Raw genomic sequence first — 18134 nt, 5'->3', positions numbered from 1 at the left:
GCAAGGGCATTATGCTCAAAGTTACTAAGAGGTACAGAAGATTGACCCCACCTTGCTGCAGACCCCAGATGAAATTAAGGGTTACATGTCTATGAAATACTAGAGCAGAAGACACACACATGAGAGGAGTGTGGCAAAATCCATCATTGGTAAGCCAGTCTGAAGATGCAGCCAAACCTCACAGAGGATGGCCAAACCTAGGGGAGATGTTCAAGATAAAGTCCCTCAGAAGCCAGAGCTTGTTGGGTCTTCACCTGTCCACACTGAGCCAACCTGTTGACTTTATCTATTCACAACTGGTCCAAGAGCTACACTAGTTGTGATGACCAATAGTAAAGGCACAGTGTGTGGACACCACTGGCAGAAGGTTGTCCATCTTATGACCATCGACAGAAAGAGCGCCAGTTTGGCTGGATCCGTTACATTAGTAAATGTTCTTTCTCTTCCTCTCTCTCCCCCCATCCTTCCCTCCCTCCTTCTCTTCCCCTTCCTGTCGCAGAGCCTAGCGATAAGGACGGGAAGGAGAGAAGCAGCGAGAGAGAGCAGGCCCCATACCTCCCACCGCTGGAACCTCAGATTCACCTGTGCTGTGGCGAGGAGAGCTCTGAGGAGAGCAGGAGATCGAGGTTTAAAACAGGTACAGCTAAGTCTTCATAGGCAAAACTATCCTAATAACCAAAACTAATAAAAAAAACTCTGGAATTAGACTGAAAGGTCAATAATGGAGCCTCTCCCAATGGGAAAGGGGTTTTGGCCAAGCTTAGTTGGGAGCAAGTACCAAAAATAAAATTATCTCATGCTCATACTTCAAGGAACCAAGACACCACCATCAGGCCATTTATAGTAACAATATTATTTACATTCTACTTTTAACCTCTAAGCCTTTCCTTTTGGCATAGTTCTGACAGAACCTTATGAGAAACCTCTAAGGCTGAAAGTAATGGCATTTTGTACCAAGCACTTAATCCTGTGGCCTCTACCACTCAGGCCATACCATTAGCCTTCCTGAGAGAATACAGATTTATGTTTACTTTCAAAGCTCGGGAGACTATGGACAAAAGCTGTCCTGAATGCTAACATATTGAGAAAAAGGAAATACAAAGCCAGCTGAGGAAGACAATCGAGTCCATAGCAAACGTAATGAAGTGCCACCCAAATAAAACTGCCCATTCAGGAATGAGGGGAAGTAATTTTGTTTTTGTTTTTTTGTTGTTTTGTTTTTAATTCAGCAGCTTTATAGGAGTGAAAACCTGTCTCTTTAATTTACTACTCCCAGCATAGCTGCCCTTATCTAGGCATTGAAAAACATATAAATTTTCCTTAGCACCCGGCCGGGCGTGGCTCAGCGGTTGAGCGTCACCCTAGGATCCAGGCGATCGTGGTTCGATTCCCGGTCAGGGCACATGCCCGGGTTGTGGGCTCCATCAACGACTCTCTCATCATTGATGTTCTATCTCTATCTTTCTCTCCCTCTCCCTTCCTCTCTCTGAAATCAATAAAGATATATATATATATATGTTTTTTAATATCCTTAGCAATACAGGATCTTGAAGAGTATTTTGATCAAATACCCAAAAAAATTTTTCTTTTAATTTTAAAATTATATTAACTAGCAGAATGTAAGCATCTACTTTTTTTGCCTTTTTGGGGGCAACAAAAAATTCTCTTTCCTCCTCTTCCGAACAAAAGTATATACGTGTTATGAGAGTTTTGCCCTGTTGTAAGGAAACAGTATGTGAAAGGCTAAATTTATAAAATAAGTAAATTAGAGATAATTAAATGTGTTACAAAGTGATTCACCAAAAGGTCTTTTAAAGAGGGAATTTCAATGTGATTAATTTTACAAAAGTTTGGTTTATTTGGAGATTTGTTTCAAATATTATTACATAAAACAAAGTAAACTTATTAAATAAACAAACCCATATCTATCTTTTGGAATATTTCCCTATAAAATAATATATTGATGTAGATACAGTATTATCAGTATTTAGGATTATAATCACAATTTTCAAAGCTTAAATAATAAAAATATGCATGCTTATATTTCAGGGTAGACAAATTTTAAGATAATAGTCTTCCTAACTTACAGTATTGTAATTGATCAAAACACCAGTGGAGAAGTTTACATTCATTTACTAACATTTCTTTTATTTTAATCTTAACTTCCAATAACACACAAACCATGCTTTTCAGGCAGTAAATAAATGTCTCCTGAATTGAACAAAAATCGTACCTTTTTTAGTGTTACTGGTTTTTATTGAATTCCTCTCTTAACTTAAATTGAAAGTCCTCCCACACATTTGTGTGTTAATTGATTGCATTTTGTTTGTGTATGTTGGGCTCCTTAGATATATTTATCTTTGCAACTCTTCTTTTCTTAGGTTCCCTGCAGAGAAAGCTGTTGATTGAGTGGTTGGCATGCCGACATGTTTCCAACACAGCATGTCAGCGGTGGTGCAGTTGTAACAAGGGGCCATGGAATAGATCAGCAGCAGGTGCTGAGAGAAAGGTCTTCCTATGGGAGCATACAGAAAGAACCACAACTAGGCCCAAATGTCATTAAACAATGCAAACTCAATTTGGACCTCAAGAAGTAATCAGGACAAAATATCTATTTTGCTTTTGATAATCCCTTGCTCCTGCGAGTCTAAAATAATATCTGAAAAGGGAATGTATTTGGGAAAAAGATAACGGCTTATTTGGATTGTTTTTTAAAAGGAGAAAAGTATGTCATTTCAACCAAATAATCACATTCTCAGAGATTTTTACCTACTTGTAGGACAGTTTTCATTATATCTCTCCATGTTTTATCCACAGTTGTAAATCGTCTGCCTTCCTCAGGCATTTGAGACATAATGTCCGGAGAGCTGAAAATGGGCTCCAAGTACAGCCACGTGGCTTGGACCTTAAGCCACTCATCCAGAATCTCCTGAAGCAGCAGGAGCTTGCCTTCCCATTCCCTGAGAAGCAGAACACAGTAGCTCTTACCAAGAGCAAACCAAGCAGTGTTTCAGGTGACTAAACTCAAAACCATGTCTAGACTGTCAATCTTGTAAGCAATATTGTTATTCCAATTTCCATGCATCTGTCTTCATTCAAAGAGAAATAGCTAGATTTGTTCTACACAATCTGTTTTACAACATTCATGCTTATATAGATATACATGTCAATATATGCCTATCAACAAATGGGCTAGTTTCCGTACATGTCGTAACAATAAGTCTTTCTGCAATCCAATTCCATGGCTGAGGGGTACACACTGAGAAATGAGATTTTGGAGGCAGTGCTGGTGTTCTCAATGAAGTGCATTCTGAACTTCTTAGGAAAGGTAGTTATATCCAAGGTTCATTTCCTTTAGTATTCTTCTTTTAGGGAAAAAAAAAAGGGGGGGGCCCATCAAGGCTTTATTTCCAGAATGAAATATTTCAATTCATAAGATGTAAGTGGCATTTAAAGAAAAATCTACAGCCCCGCCAGTGTGGCTCAGCAGTTGAGCATCAACCTATGACCCAGGAGATCAAGGTTCAATTCCTGGTCAGGGCATATGCCTGGGTTGCTGGCTTGATTCCCAATGGGGGGTGTGCAGGAGGCAGCCAATCAATGACTCTCTCATCATTGTTGTTTCTCTCTCTCTCTCTCTCCCTCTCCCTTCTTCGCTCTGAAATCAATAAAGATATATTAAAAAAAGAAAATGAAAAATCTACATAATCCTAAGTATATTAGTGGCATTCATGAGAAGGAAGCACTTTAGAATTTATATATATATATAATAGGTTATCAGTTCACTTCTAAGAATGGAGAACAAAAATAGTAACTTGGTTTCCTCAAGAATAAATATTATAATTACACCATAAACTAACAATTTTACAGGCACATTTTTAAGGTCTCAGTATGTATTTGCTCTATCCTCACAACCTCACATATATGCCAATGGGGAGACAAAGGCATATAGAGGTAAGTACCACATTCAAGTTCACCCAACTATTAAGTGATAGAGCAGATTTGAACCCAAATAGCTGTAACCACTGTGCTGTAAGAGCTTACAACGCCATAAAGAAGAATTATTCATTAATGACAACAGAACTTAGAAATAGAATAGCTTTATGTGTACATTAATATATTACACAGCAGTTACACATGGGGATCTATAATTTTAAATTGTTAAAACCATATAAACAGGCGTTCTAAAAGTCACCTATGGCTTTTTAAAATACTTTCTTTTCAATGTTTATCAATGAATTTGTTTAACTAACCTCTTTTCACAAGAAGAAATGAATGTTTCTGCTTTCCTCTGGTGTTCCCTCTTTCTGCATCTAATCTCTGACTAATGTAGAAAATGTTCCCATTGGCTAATCACCTCATGCATAGTCCTTAAAAATAGACTCTAGATATACCACTTTCAAAGTGTTTCAAAAATTAGTCTTGATGAGTACACTGGAGGAAGCTGGGCAAAAGGCAAACCAATCAAACAGAGAGACCCAGCAGGAGCATGCTCAAGTTTAGGATAACATATCAATAACCAAAGGAAGATACTACCAAGTAGTTAGCTTTCCTTGCCATGCAAATTCATATTGAATATGGAAGTCCGATTTGGATGCACTCTCTTTTTAAGGTAAAATATAAACTTCTTAATGCAAATTATAAAAACTGATAGACAAGATAAGAGTTTAGTTTAATGGGCTGTGTCAAATGCCTGTAATAGCAGACTAAAAGCACAGTTTCATTTTTTTGCACTTATCTAGCAATCCTTCATACATATGGGTGTAAATTACAACAGTCTTTTAGGGGTTATCTACAATAAACTAATCTGTATATTTAGAAAATGACATTATTTTCAGTTTTATAGTTTATGGGTTCTACAGACACAAAATTATTTTTGAGTCAAATATGTAAGATCAGATTGTAGGCAATCAAAATGAGTATCTAGAGGCTGATTGTCATAACACGACCTTTGTTATGAATATAGATGATGGCGAAAAGATCTGTACTCTCCCCAAAACAATGAAGGTTATCATTTCTTACGATGAACTATTTAAAATATTAACTATAAAATGCAGAATCAATTTGAAAAAGAACTCTACATTACATGCAAGTGATGATTTTGGTAACAAAGCAAAACAAATGTTGATTTTGGTGACATGGTAAAAGCATTGTCATATAAATATCACTTTACCTCATTTGTTTTTCATAAGGCTTAATGAAGGGAGATCCTCGCATTGTCTGTGTCTTAATAATGTGGTCATCCAACAATATCTGAATTTCATCAACTGATGATAAAATAAACGTCCCAGATTCTCTATAAGAGAGAATGACAAATTCCATTGTATCCCACTCCTTGGTCATCTTCTCCAAGGCCTTTTCGAGAGAATATTCTTTGCTAGCTGCTTCACTAATACCTTCAAATCTATCTAAATATGGTTCCAGGTTCATGTCTAAAAAGGGGGCAACGGTGGAGTCATCTGCTGGCTGCAGGGGGAAGCCAACAATGGTGGACATGGCCTCCCAGTGCCGGGGGCGCAAACCAGGATTACAGATCACTTGAATGAGAGGAATGTGTTGCTTGAAATCTTCTACCTTTGCTCTTACTTTTTTTGTCATTGCCAGGGCATTTGGAGAATCATGGAAGGTTTTCTCCAACTTGTATAGTCCTCTCCAATAATTGCCAACATCTGTTTCTACTTGGTCTGGATCCACCTTGTGATATGGTCCTTCTGTCCATCCTCTATATTTATTGCTAAACTCAACAGTAGTTTCATAGAGACGAAGATAGGGATTCAAAGCATCTTGGATTTTTTTGCGTTGAGGATATAATGATGGTAGCCAACCAAATGCCTCCTCTTCAGCATTAAACTGCTCGATCTGGAAGAACAGGTATTAAGTTTATTATTCTGAAAGTGCACAATATTCAAACTTACGTTTAAAAAAACATTTATATCAAATGTGACCCAAAAAAACCCTCACTGAGCCCTAAGGTTAAATTTACATTAGGCTTAATCTAAAAAAATTGAGCACTAGCCTCTTGTTATTTCTTTTTGTTACAGTTTCCAGAGAGCAATGACTGGTTAAGTTCTTAACACAGTAAGATAAATTTACATATGTAAAGGAGCCTTTGCCCATCCAGATATACTAAGGATATAGCTTCATTCTTTAATTAACAAGAACCTAAGAACTTTTAACATATACAGCATTGTGTTAGGTGCTGTGGAAATTTTTTAAAAGCAATTATATTGCCAAGTGCCAAGGAGTCAGTAATCCAGCTGAAGAGACAGGACATAAGTACTTGAAAGTTCAACAGCAATTATTCAATAATAATAATATGAGCAATAGAAAAGACGTCTTAGAAAAGTAACTGTTTAATATAAAATGAATAGTATATACAAAAAATGCTATCACTGGAAAGACAAAATAATTCGTCACAGGTGACTCTGTAGAGAAGATACAACTGGAGCTGGTGTTGAAAATGAACAGGGTAAGAAGAGGTGAAGAAAGCATTAATTTCCTCTTAGTTTAGCTGTGAAATATGTGAGGATGTGAGTGGTTAGAGGAGAAATCTATAGACTCGAGCTGTGTGAGCTCAATACGTAAATTATGCAGGTTACTTAAAATTTCAGTGGCGTCAGTTATAAAAAATCTACAAAGTTTATTTCTCTTTTCTCAACATGTGTTTACATATTTGTGATTATTATACACTAATTACCTGATCTGATAAGATACTAAAATCTTTCAATGTAAGAAAAATGGTAAACCATCACAATATGGTTTTCAGATTTCCCTTTTTATAAAAGTACACAATTAAAAATGTGAAGCATGGCCAGCATGGCTCAGTGGTTGAGCATCGACCTAGGATCCAGGAGATCACAGTTCAATTCCTGGTCAGGGCACATGCCCGGGTTGCGGGCTTGATTCCCAGCGTGGGGCGTGCGGGAGGCAGCCGATCAATGACTCTCATCATTGATGTTTCTCTCTCTCTCTCCCTCTCCCTTTCTCTCTGAGATCAATAAAGACATATATTTTTTAAAAATGTGACACATCTTATATGGCAAAGAATATACCTTTTCCCCTTCTAGATTCTTCTAATGAGAAAGCTGATTTCTGAAATGGCAATACTGGTAACAAAGTAGCTTGATAGGAGAAAATAATGAGCCTGATTTAAAAATACAGCCACCAAATCTAAGCTGGTTTCTATGAAGATGAGAAAACTAAACAGCAACCAGGTGCCATCACATGATGCAAATGTTTAAATGACACAAAACATAAGTTTAGAAGCACATGGAGATATAACTCATTCTTTCAAATAAAAGATGAAGGCCATTGAAATGTTATCACTACCTGTAGAAAATGGCATTTATATTATATTATTCTCTAATTAAATGTAGTTAAATTTCTTTTATTTGAATCTATTTCATAAAGATAACTACACAATGCAAATGCAATACTCTTTTGAACTAATTCATCCTCAAGAATTTTTAAACTATACCTTGTCTGCTGCTAAGTCCAACTTTCCATTCAGTATTTGAGCCTTTTTCAGGTATCGTTGTACATCTTGAAGATCTCCTAATGAGTAAAATTCTTCTGACTGCTTAGCATAACTCTCTAGTTCCTCCACAAACCGTTCACAACGTAACTAATATAATAAAAACAATATTTGTTGTTACATTTTTAAAAGTTAAAACCCCTGGGAATCAAGAGAAAATTTAAATATTTGTAGCACTATCAGAATTATTATTAATATATTTTGAAATTGGCAAAATATAAAGAAAGGGATGATCTGGAATATAGCTGGAATCTAAAATATACAGAATTTTTAAGAGTAGGATTTAAAACTAATGATTAAGATTCCTGTGACTCACAAATTAGAGGAAGTTTACCCTTGTGCTATCAATGTGAGAACTTCTAATAAAATGATTAAGAATGTGCTAGACAGCCCTGGCCAGTTTGCTCAGTGGTTAGACTGTCAGCCCTCAGACTGAAGGGTCTTGGGTTCGATTCCGGCCAAGGGCACATACCACCCTTGCAGGCTCGATTCCCGGCCCCAGTCAAGGTGCATGCGGGAGGCAACCAATCAATGTGTCTCTCTCACATCAATGTTTCTCTCTCTCTTCCACTCTCTGAAAAGCAATGGAAAAAATATCCTCAGGTGAGGATTAAAAAAAAATTATAATAAAAAGGAATGTGCTAGACAAATGGTATTCTTTAGTATGCTAAAGAATTTATGTTAATATATGATTTATAAACATTTGAAAAATCTCGTAATCATCAAGTGTGAGGCTCAAAGAAAACTCCAAATTTTGAAGGTCTATAAAGATATCTGAGGCATTTTTATAAACAATTGGTAAAAATTCTTTGTGTTTTGATATTCAAGTATTTCTTTAATTAGCAAGGCTAAAATAAAGAATTCCAAGGTTATTTTTCTTGTCCTATGGGCTCTCTTCACAAGAAGTGTGTAAGGTAAATAAAAGCCTAAAAACTATAGCTTCCCAATATAAAACAGGTGTGTGTGTCTTTTAATGAGAAAGGCTTATTATAAAATTGTCATTGTTAAGGCATTCCAAATTAAGTAAATCTAAAAAAAATAGTTCTTAATAAAATATTTAAAAGTAAAATCTAGGTTATTCAAATATACATTTTATATTTTGTCAATTATGTTGGTTGATTTCTGTCCTCTTTAGTTTCCTGGCAAAATTTATTGCTCTGAACCAGCGGGAAGAATGAAAGTAAAAGAAAAAATTACATTATGTAGTTTGTAGAATAGTATATTTTACAATAAAGTGTAGATAATTCTGAGTCACCTAGCATTTTCTAAGATTCTATTAAGTTGTAACTTAAGCATCTAATATTTATTATTCATGATGTTTTCTACAAGTTTTTAGAAATTCTGAAATGGCCTAAATGTGAAACAGAAATACAGGCTACAGTTTAAAATGAAGTGTTATTTGTTTGTTTAACTCTATGAATTATTCTCCAAACAACATATTCTGCCAATTAATTGTGTTTGCTGTAGTGTGGCAGAAAGATGCTAGGCTTGCTATCAAAGGACATCCCTACTGGCTCACTTGGAAGGGCCTCTTCACTTGGGAATCTTCATTTTTTCATTTGTAAATACGAGGTCACTTATTCAGACAACAGCTATGGAGTGCTCATGGCATCCCTGTAAGTCAGCCACTGTGCAGGTGGGACAGGAACAGAGGAAAGGTCAAAACCCAAAGGCCCTGCTGTCAAGAAGCTAATCATCTACTGGAGCGATAGACCCGAAAATAATAACATAATGACCAGATAATCAGTCCAGCGGAGATGTGTTAGAAGAGCAGCGGGGGCAGAAGAGAAGCTGCACTGAGGTCTGACTAGGAGGGCTTCTGGGAGAAGGCAAATGAGTGCGCCAGGCAGACAAGCATGTGTGCAGGCGGGAGGGGGCTCCAGAGCCTATGGGAGGAACGCGCAGGGGATGACAGGTGTGCGCGAGTGGGCTAAAGGCTGCTCAGGGTGACTGAAGAGTCGAGAAGGAGTGGGAAGAGGGAGGCCATGAGGCTGGACAGGGAGACAGCGGAAGAGTACAAACCATCTAAGAGGTAAGACCAAAAACAGGGTAGATAATTCAGTGTTAAGAGGGATGATTTTAGGCACGGTGCTTAGGTAAGTTTGAGCAATTATAAGGTGTGAAGGCGAACTTCATCAAAGGAGCTTTGACATTAAATGATAAAAATAAAATAACTCAAAAGAGCCCTGACTATGCACTGTATAAGATAAATATAGTTGAGTTACAATGCTAAATAAGAAGTTAAAACTTAAACAGGTTGAGAAAATGAAAATAATTTAAAATATCTATGATGCCAACCTTAAGACCTTCTTGATACTGTTCTGTTTTCTCTTTAATGATTTTCCTGTGTTCATCAAAAATTTCTTCCATTCTTCCGTACCACTGGAAAACATTATTATTTAGCCTAATGTCCGCTGGAGAAAAGTTGGTGCATTCAATAAGGAAGGCGAGGCAGTTTTTAGAATCCACCAATCTTTGTCCTAGATCAATCATATCAATTGTCTCTACTTTCTTAATATAAGCCTGAGGGAAACAATAGTTATAGATGGCATTTTAATGAACAGCTCATGTCAAAAAATAGCCTGAAGAAATACCTTACATAAGTATGCATGGATTTGTTAAAAGTACTATAGACTTTTGGTTCAAGATTGGAGACCGCAGTACAGTTTAGTCTCATCAATCCCAAACACCTCGACTAAAACAGATGTGGGGCGGGGGGGTAGAAAATACTAGGCACATTAAAAGCACTGGAAAACCAGAGAAGAATGCTATAGGTTTCTGGGACGTATGAAGCAGATGCTGTCTGAGTGATATTTATTCTTTCAGAATAGCATTTTTGGGTATCTATCATGTGCCAGATGCTGGCAATTCAGGGTGACAATAAACACACATGCTTTGACCTCAGAGAGCTTATAGTCTAGTTGGGGAAGACAATTATTAGCCAAACAACCACCAAAATAAATGTAAAATTGCAAACTTGCAACAGACAACAGTATTGAAACACTTTCCTCAGCTACAAACCTAAAAAATAACTATGAGCAAATTTAACAAAATATGTGCTAAATCCTGGTGACGAAAACTACATTACTTTATTAAAGGACATCTTTAAAGTTCTGAATAAACATAGAAACATGTTAACATGTAATGTAAAGATGCAAATTTCCCCCCAGCCTATAAAATCAACACAATTTCAATCAAAATTGCAGTTACATATCTTAATAATATAAATGCTGAAGGAAACCTGGTACCTCACTGAAAAATGAGAAAACTGGCCATTACTTGTAACCTATGTTCACCTTCCCTGTCTTATACCCCATCTTACTATCTATGAAGTAAATGCTGCTTCTGCTTTTTTGATGTTTTTAAAGCTCTTTTTAATCTCTAATCTTCATCTTTCTGGCTCTCTTTCTTCATTCTCTCTTTCTTATACATATATCTGTGCGTGTGTGTGTGTGTGTGTGTGTGTGTGTGTGTGTATAATCAAAGGATAGCCTAAAGAAAACAAAAAAAATTAAGGATTAAAAAGTTATTTATTAAAAAAATGAAAGGTGATCACTTATCTCAGGTTGACCAAGACAGTCCTGATTTATTACCTTTAGCATGGCAATAGTTATTAATAGTAAGTACTCTCAATAGTATCCTGGTAAATGACTCATTAATAGCTTTACCTCTCCCAGCATCTATGCCCTGCAGTGTCCTCTCACTCTGACTCTGTGGCCACATGGCTTGATTTGGTCAATGGGATATTGGCTAAAGTGACACAAGCAGAAACTTGAAAAGCATTTGTAAAATTGAGCTTGTTTTTGTGCCTCTACCATGTCATGAACATGCCCAGGTGAGCCTAATGGAGTTTGAGACAAGAGGAGCAGAGTCAAATTGCTAAATATAGCGACACTAGTTAACCCAACTGGGAACTAGAGCTGACCCAATTGAGTGACCTAATTGAGACCAGAACCATCCAGGAGTACCCAGCCTAAATTGCCAAACTGCAGACTCATAAGCTAACTATAAAAAAAAAATATTTTAAGCCTCTGTTTTAATTTTTGGAGGGATTTGTTATTGTATTGTCATGCCGATAATTATAAGAACTGCAGAAAAAAGGAAAAAATTAACTTATTCATGTGCAACTGTAAAGACTTTATAGACAGTACCTTCATTTCCATTAGTTCTGCTGTATTTGGAGGAGTGCTAAGAGCTTTTTCAGCTATCTTCTCAAATTCATCACATAACCTGAACAGCAGACAAAAGCAATGTTATATAATTAATTTCATTCCTAAATATGTTACTATATACTACTTAAATGTTCCATTACATAAAAAATAAAGATTATCTTACTTATATGACATCTAATGAATTTAAAGCAAATTTGTGTTCACTTACTTGTTTAATATACATTTAGTGATCATCTATTATATTCCCAACTATAGTATTAAGTGATATAGAAATGGATAAAAGGTAATAATGGTCCTCAAGAAGTTCACAATCCATATGGAAGACAAAACCATAAGCGATCATTTCCAACCTAGAGTTTTTAAGAGCCCTAGCAGAGATGTAGTTGAGATGACATGAAATAAAGTGGAAGGGAGTGATTAACTTAATGGGCCTGTGTGTTCAGAAACTTCTGATAATATGCAAATATTTCCTACTGATTTGGGTTGTGGCCAATATAAATAATGAACTTACTATGAGGCTAAACAAAACAAAAACGTGTGGTGGGTTCTAAGGAAGATAAAATGCATAGAAATTTCTTCAAGAAGATTAGACATGACGTGAAGGCTAGAATAGCATGGTAATGATGTTGATCTCAAGTTAGGGGGCTGGAAGAGGGCTTTGAATGTGTTTGTAAACTTCAGAGGTGGAATCACAGTGAAGGAGAGATTCAATACAGAGAGATGACTGGATGAGCCAGCTCCAGAGGGATGAAAAGTAATGGGGTTGAGCTCATAAGCAGAGAGAACTCTGAATGGTATAACAGACTTTTGCTCTCTGAGATGTGGGGAGACAGGTATGAATAGGTTCATGGAGAGGTGAGTTGAGACAGGTAGGGACAAGAAGCTGAGGGTATTCATATCTAATGGTTCCTATAATAGTCCTGATATGCCTCTGTACATCCAATGAGTCTGCTAAGAGGCATAATTAGGAGAAAAGGGGGGAAAGCAGAACTGGCTTGAGCTCAGAGGGCAGTTAAGAAGCAGGGAAAATAGCTGTGAAATTAAAATACATATTTCACTCAGCATGAAAAGCTACACATAAAAGACATTTTTACTATTCTTCCAGTATTTTTAGAGGAAAAGGTTCTTTAAGCTGAATATATGATTCTGGTTCCTAGATAAGCTACCCAAAGCCAAGTCCTCTTTTACCTGGTGCCTCCCTCTTCAGCCTTACCCCTCACCTCTCTTACCTCACAGTGTCAGTGAAAGGAGCACAAACCACTCCTAGTTCTTGGAATATACCATGCCATTTTCATATCTTACTCCCTTCTACATAGTATGTTCTCTACTCGGAATTCTTTCACCCATATTGTTCACCTGGCAGGCTCCTACTCCTCCTTCAAGATGAATTCACACACCACTTCCTCTTTGCAGCCTACCCTGATTTGCCCCTCTCCCCCAACCTAGGCCCTAAACGAAAATTACTTCCTTCTCTGTTCTACTTCCATGGCTCAGTACAGTACTTACTGTGCACTATTGTAATTTACTGGTTTGTATGTCTATTTTCCCTTCAACATTGTAACTTCCTTCAGCAGTTATATTTATATTTATAGTCCCAGTACCTAGTGTTTTCCTAACACATGGTAGGTAAATAAAGCTTCCTTCAGGCTTCTTTACAGCCTGGAAGAAATATTCCTTTTAATGATTTCTTTTTTCCTCTAATACCATAACTATAAAAAATTCTGGTTGTTTTTCCCCCCCATGTAACTGATACCAGAAAAGAGGTTACCAGAGCAACACTAACACCAGTTGTTGGAAGACTAGTTATACTTCCTGTCTTAAATAAACGGATATTCTGCTTTAGCATCCTGTGAGTTTACTTAACACAGGTCAGTCTTCCTAAAAATCTCCAGGTTAGTCAACAAATGAGTTTTTAGTGAAGACAAACTTACCATGAACTTGGGGAGTAATTACAGCAAGGTGAAGTTCCAAATGTGAGGGTCCCTTAGGACCCATAACAACTACTATGTAAATCCACTTTGAAAACCCACTTTGTGTATTGATTATATATATTTAAAAATCTGAACTTAGATAATGCACACCTGGCTTGTGCAAATGAAATGTAAAACATTTTAATACAACCTTAATTCAAAAAATTGGAAAGGCACATTTTAACACAACCTTAATTCAAAACATTGAAAAGTGGTGAAAAAAATAATGCTAATGATCACCAAATAGCCTTTAAAGCCAAATAGAAATAAGTTTGGCATTATCTTTTATTTTGAGTCATTTATGATACTGCTCTAATCCATTTATTTAGTTGAATGACAGTTGATTCCATTTCCCATCACCCACCCCAAAATAAAAATATAATCAATATCACATAAATACCTTGTATTTACTTCTTGATGGTCTCTGAACATTTTAGCTATAAGTTTTCCACAAATAGCATCTGCTCGCTTCACCAAAGCTCTAATTAATTCCTCACAGCGCATTTCAAACATTCCTAAACGAACAGTCTACAATGTTAAGTATTAGAAGTTTAGAAAACATGAAAAAAATAAAAGATTTCCATTATTTTGCCTTTCTCATAATATTAATTTTGTGTGTGTGTAATCTAATAAGATTGAGGGTTATTTTTTTTTTATATGATGTAGACGGATTTTCTAAATATTCATTTGTTTTTACAACTATCTTTTGGGTAAATCTCCTTGAAGAGTTTGTTATCTTGAAAGCGAAGATATTTATATTCCAAGATAATAAGAAATATATAAACTCTGAAGAATTAAGTTATTGCTTAATAGCTTAATAGTGTGGATTTAAGTGTTATGTTTGTTCTATAGACAAAATAACATGTTCATGGTAGAAACGTTTAGAAAATATTTAAAAAGACAAAAGAAGAAAATTTTAATTTACCAATTTTGTATTAAACAGAAGTAACCATATTTTGGTATAATTACCATATTTTCCAGTGGAAAAAAATAAATTCTTGGAGTTTTTGAGGGGTCAAATTAAAGTACTTAAAAAGTCAGAGTTGTAGCAGATTTTCAGCTCTATGAGCGCAAGAACTGTGTCTGCTTTGTCTACATCTATGTATCCAGGGCTTACCACAATGCCTGACACATGGAAAGGTCAATACTGTAAATACTTTCCTTTTGATAGTAATGGTCTGAATCTTTCACTATATGGCCTAAAAACACATCCTGATAAACTCAAGAAAATATCATTAGGTACAGAGAAGAGTTGTACAAAATGGTCATTTACCTTTCTAGACGTGTACTGTATTTCCTCTATAAGTTTTTGGTATTTGCGAATCTCTTGTATTATTTCCTTGTAATGATGGTTTTCTGCAAGGAAGGTATCAACGTCTTGCTCAGCTTTTCTGGTGACCAAAAAATCATACTTGTCATAGAGTTTGAGGTGCTCAATAGGTGCTGCGCTCTCTCTCATTATCACTTCCTTAACCTTTTCTTTGTGAGCTTCAACAATTTCATTCAGAATTATCGGTTTCAAGGTTGTTGGCTTAGACTTACTTTCCTAAACATAGGGAAAAAATGTTAGTTATTTAACATGTCTTATATAGAGGTAACTGTGTCATTTACCTTTGTAAAAATGCCAGTCTTACCATATTGACATTATTTTTTATTCACAAGGTTGGTTTTTTAATATATTTTCTAATCTCTATAGAAAGATATGGAGTCTTTCTATTTTAAACATCTATGTCTCATATAACTTTTTGTTTTTCCTTAAGGCTACCTACCTTGTTGTGTTTTGTTTTTCTGTATGGATGAAAAAACAGTCACTTAAAAATATACACAAAGTGAGAGACTATAAAAACAGTAAAATCCACATTTTCTTTGTATTTAGTGACCTTTCCATGTGTATATGCTAGTTTTATAAGATAGTGCTTGCCTTGTACAGTGCTTTTTAAAATAAGCCACTTTAATGCCACAGCATCATACTCTTTGCTCACAGCACTCTTCCCCCTTGAGGAATAATGTATCTAGAGCAAGGAAAAATCGTTACACATTCATTGACCTCTGAGCTTTGATTCTGTGGACAGCAACCAGAGCAGACTAAAATCCCTGGTTGCAAAAGTCGCATTCTGCTATGATCATTAGAACAATGGTGGGCAAGAATGGATCAGACATCATTTCACATAAGCAAATGAACCTCATCAGCTTTTCTCCTCTTTTTCAAACAGGAGGACACGTAAATGTTCCTACATGGCTCATCGTCTTGAACCAAGTTACATTTAAAAATAGATGTGCTCTACCTGTCATCCAGAAGAGATTTTTAAGTGAGACAAGTAGTGGATATTCTACAGCATACAAATTGATCATATCAAGGATTCCTGAAGAGAACGAATTTGGTCAGGTGTCAGGGTGCACTTGACCTCTATGCCCCCTAGTGGGCATTTCAGGAAATCATTTTGCTTAGAACTGCTAGATGATGCTTCACGAGGATGTTAGTGAGTCCCACCACCCACCATCACCACCACCGCACCCCTTGGCTCAGTAGATGCTGGCGTCATTGTTTCTAAAAAAGAATTTTAGAATAAAGCAACCTCTATTATGTACTGTATGCAATGTAAAATTATTGGTCTAATGTGAAGCTCATTAATATGCATTTTAGAGCATTTCTTAAATTTATTAACAGCTTGTGTAATTTTTAAAGGCTATAGATCTATCTCTCTAAACAGAACTGGAGACCAATACTTCTGAACTATATTATAAAGTATTCTTTTCATTCACTTCTAATCAGTTCCTATCAAGAGTTAAGAGAAATGATATTTTGTTTGAGACAGTTCAAGTGTTCAAAAGCATATCAAGTTAGATCAAGAGATGATGATGTACTTAGACTCACAGCACCTGAGTTCCTTGTAGGCTTGCCTTCCATGGGAAAACAAAGCGTATTTTAATTTCTCCTTCAATTTTTATCAAAGATTGTGATAAGAAACAGCTATATGAATTCCACCTCTGCAGTTGCTGTCAACGATCATTAAGAGCATGTTCAATTATCTTCCTAAAAGCACTCTCTAAATCTTTCAAATTTAGGTGGTTTTTGAACCAGACTTCAGTAAACACCCTCTTCTTTCTCTTTTCTGCTTAATAACTTTTAATATCTCTGCTTCTCCCTGGGTACGAGCTTTGGGCAGAGGGACTTCCCATTTTCCTGCCCTTTCTTTCCATTTTTGTTTAAGCATACTAGAAAATACGTTAGTTTGGGGCTGTACCTCACTGCCCGGTACATATGCAAGTACTGCTCCTTGTGGAGCCTTCTCATGTTTCTTTTGTTTGGTGTTTCTCTTTTTGTGCATCTTGATAAGTCTTTTTCATTTGTATTTTCTCAGCATGGTGCTGTTTATGGTAGAGCTTAGCCTTTAGATAAATCATCTTTTTGCTTTCTTTGAACACTTACGAGCCTCTTGGCCTCCCTTCTTTCTCTTTTAATCATGGTAATCCAAACTATATCCATTGTGCTCACAGCATAACTCACTGGTTTTGTGGCATGGTTACAGCCGGTGAGCCTCTGGGTCTCAGAGACCTGCGAGCAAACTCCAGGCAACTTGAGACAGGTAGGGGACACTTCTAAATCCTGAGAGACTTCTATCTATGGCAACATGAGGAATAGATATCCCGAAAACAACTACCTAGTTCAAAATACATAAATATGCTTGGAAAAATGCTAAATATAACTTTCATAATGCATAGCTAAGGAAGCAAGTGATAATAAAATCTAAGGAGCCAAACATGAGAGGAAGCATGAACTGAGAGGTAACTGTGTATGGAAGTGAGCAGCTGCCCTGAGACTCTGCTGACCCCTGGTCTACCTTTGCTTAGAGTCTCCCGCAAGGGGTGTGTGTGTGTGTGTGTGTGTGTGTGTGTGTGTGTGTGTGTGTGTGTGTTGGGGGGAGGGGAAAGAATAGCAGTCAGGGAACAAAGTCTCAGGCCTGAGCAAGGTGGGAAGAAACAATTGGTACTCCCACATAAAACCAAGAACACTGAAAAGTGACACAGCCTCCAAATGAGAGCTCTGAGGACACAAAACTTCAGAATGCTGACAGGTGACATGATCATTGAATGAGGGGGCAAAAGTAAAGGGAAATGCCATAGTTGGGCCTTGTTTCTCAGTGAAGAAGGAAGACGGTTGCCTGAATAATTTGTAACCACCAGCCTATTCTCACACAGATTTGGGTAAGCATTCACACTGCCAGTGTTGTCCATTGACAACCAATTGTCAAGTAAGAATTTTGTTTAAAATTGTTCTTGGTCTGCAGGGGCCTCCAGAACACCTGTGAAGAGAATGTGCATATTCCGGAGGAACAACCTTAAACCAAAGCCACAAAGACTTCCCTGCATAAAGTTCTTACATGGATAAGCCCATAATAATAAAGGAGAAACATCCGCAGACATAGCCACCAGAAGCAGGAGTCTGGTCAGCAAACA

The 18134-nt window shown here is 36.6% G+C and overlaps 1 protein-coding gene across 1 annotated transcript in view; it reads right to left on the bottom strand.

Moving 5' to 3' along the window:
- DNAH7 (dynein axonemal heavy chain 7) overlaps positions 1 to 18134 on the bottom strand; it is a 185047-nt gene that overhangs the window by 132401 nt on the left and 34512 nt on the right. The window contains exons 13-19 of the mRNA XM_081142085.1: positions 14950 to 15222; positions 14077 to 14204; positions 11686 to 11764; positions 9833 to 10057; positions 7478 to 7624; positions 5174 to 5859; positions 2774 to 2960 (exon numbers count right to left, since the gene is read on the bottom strand). Of these exons, the coding sequence (XP_080998211.1) occupies positions 2774 to 2960; positions 5174 to 5859; positions 7478 to 7624; positions 9833 to 10057; positions 11686 to 11764; positions 14077 to 14204; positions 14950 to 15222 (1725 nt within the window). The remainder of the gene's footprint in view (positions 1 to 2773; positions 2961 to 5173; positions 5860 to 7477; positions 7625 to 9832; positions 10058 to 11685; positions 11765 to 14076; positions 14205 to 14949; positions 15223 to 18134) is intronic.

This window comes from Miniopterus schreibersii (genome assembly GCF_964146895.1).
Source record: "Miniopterus schreibersii genome assembly, chromosome: 7".
NCBI lineage: Eukaryota > Metazoa > Chordata > Mammalia > Chiroptera > Miniopteridae > Miniopterus > Miniopterus schreibersii.
The sequence above is the reverse complement of the archived record's forward strand: the minus strand, read 5'-3'. Positions and strand labels throughout refer to the sequence as shown.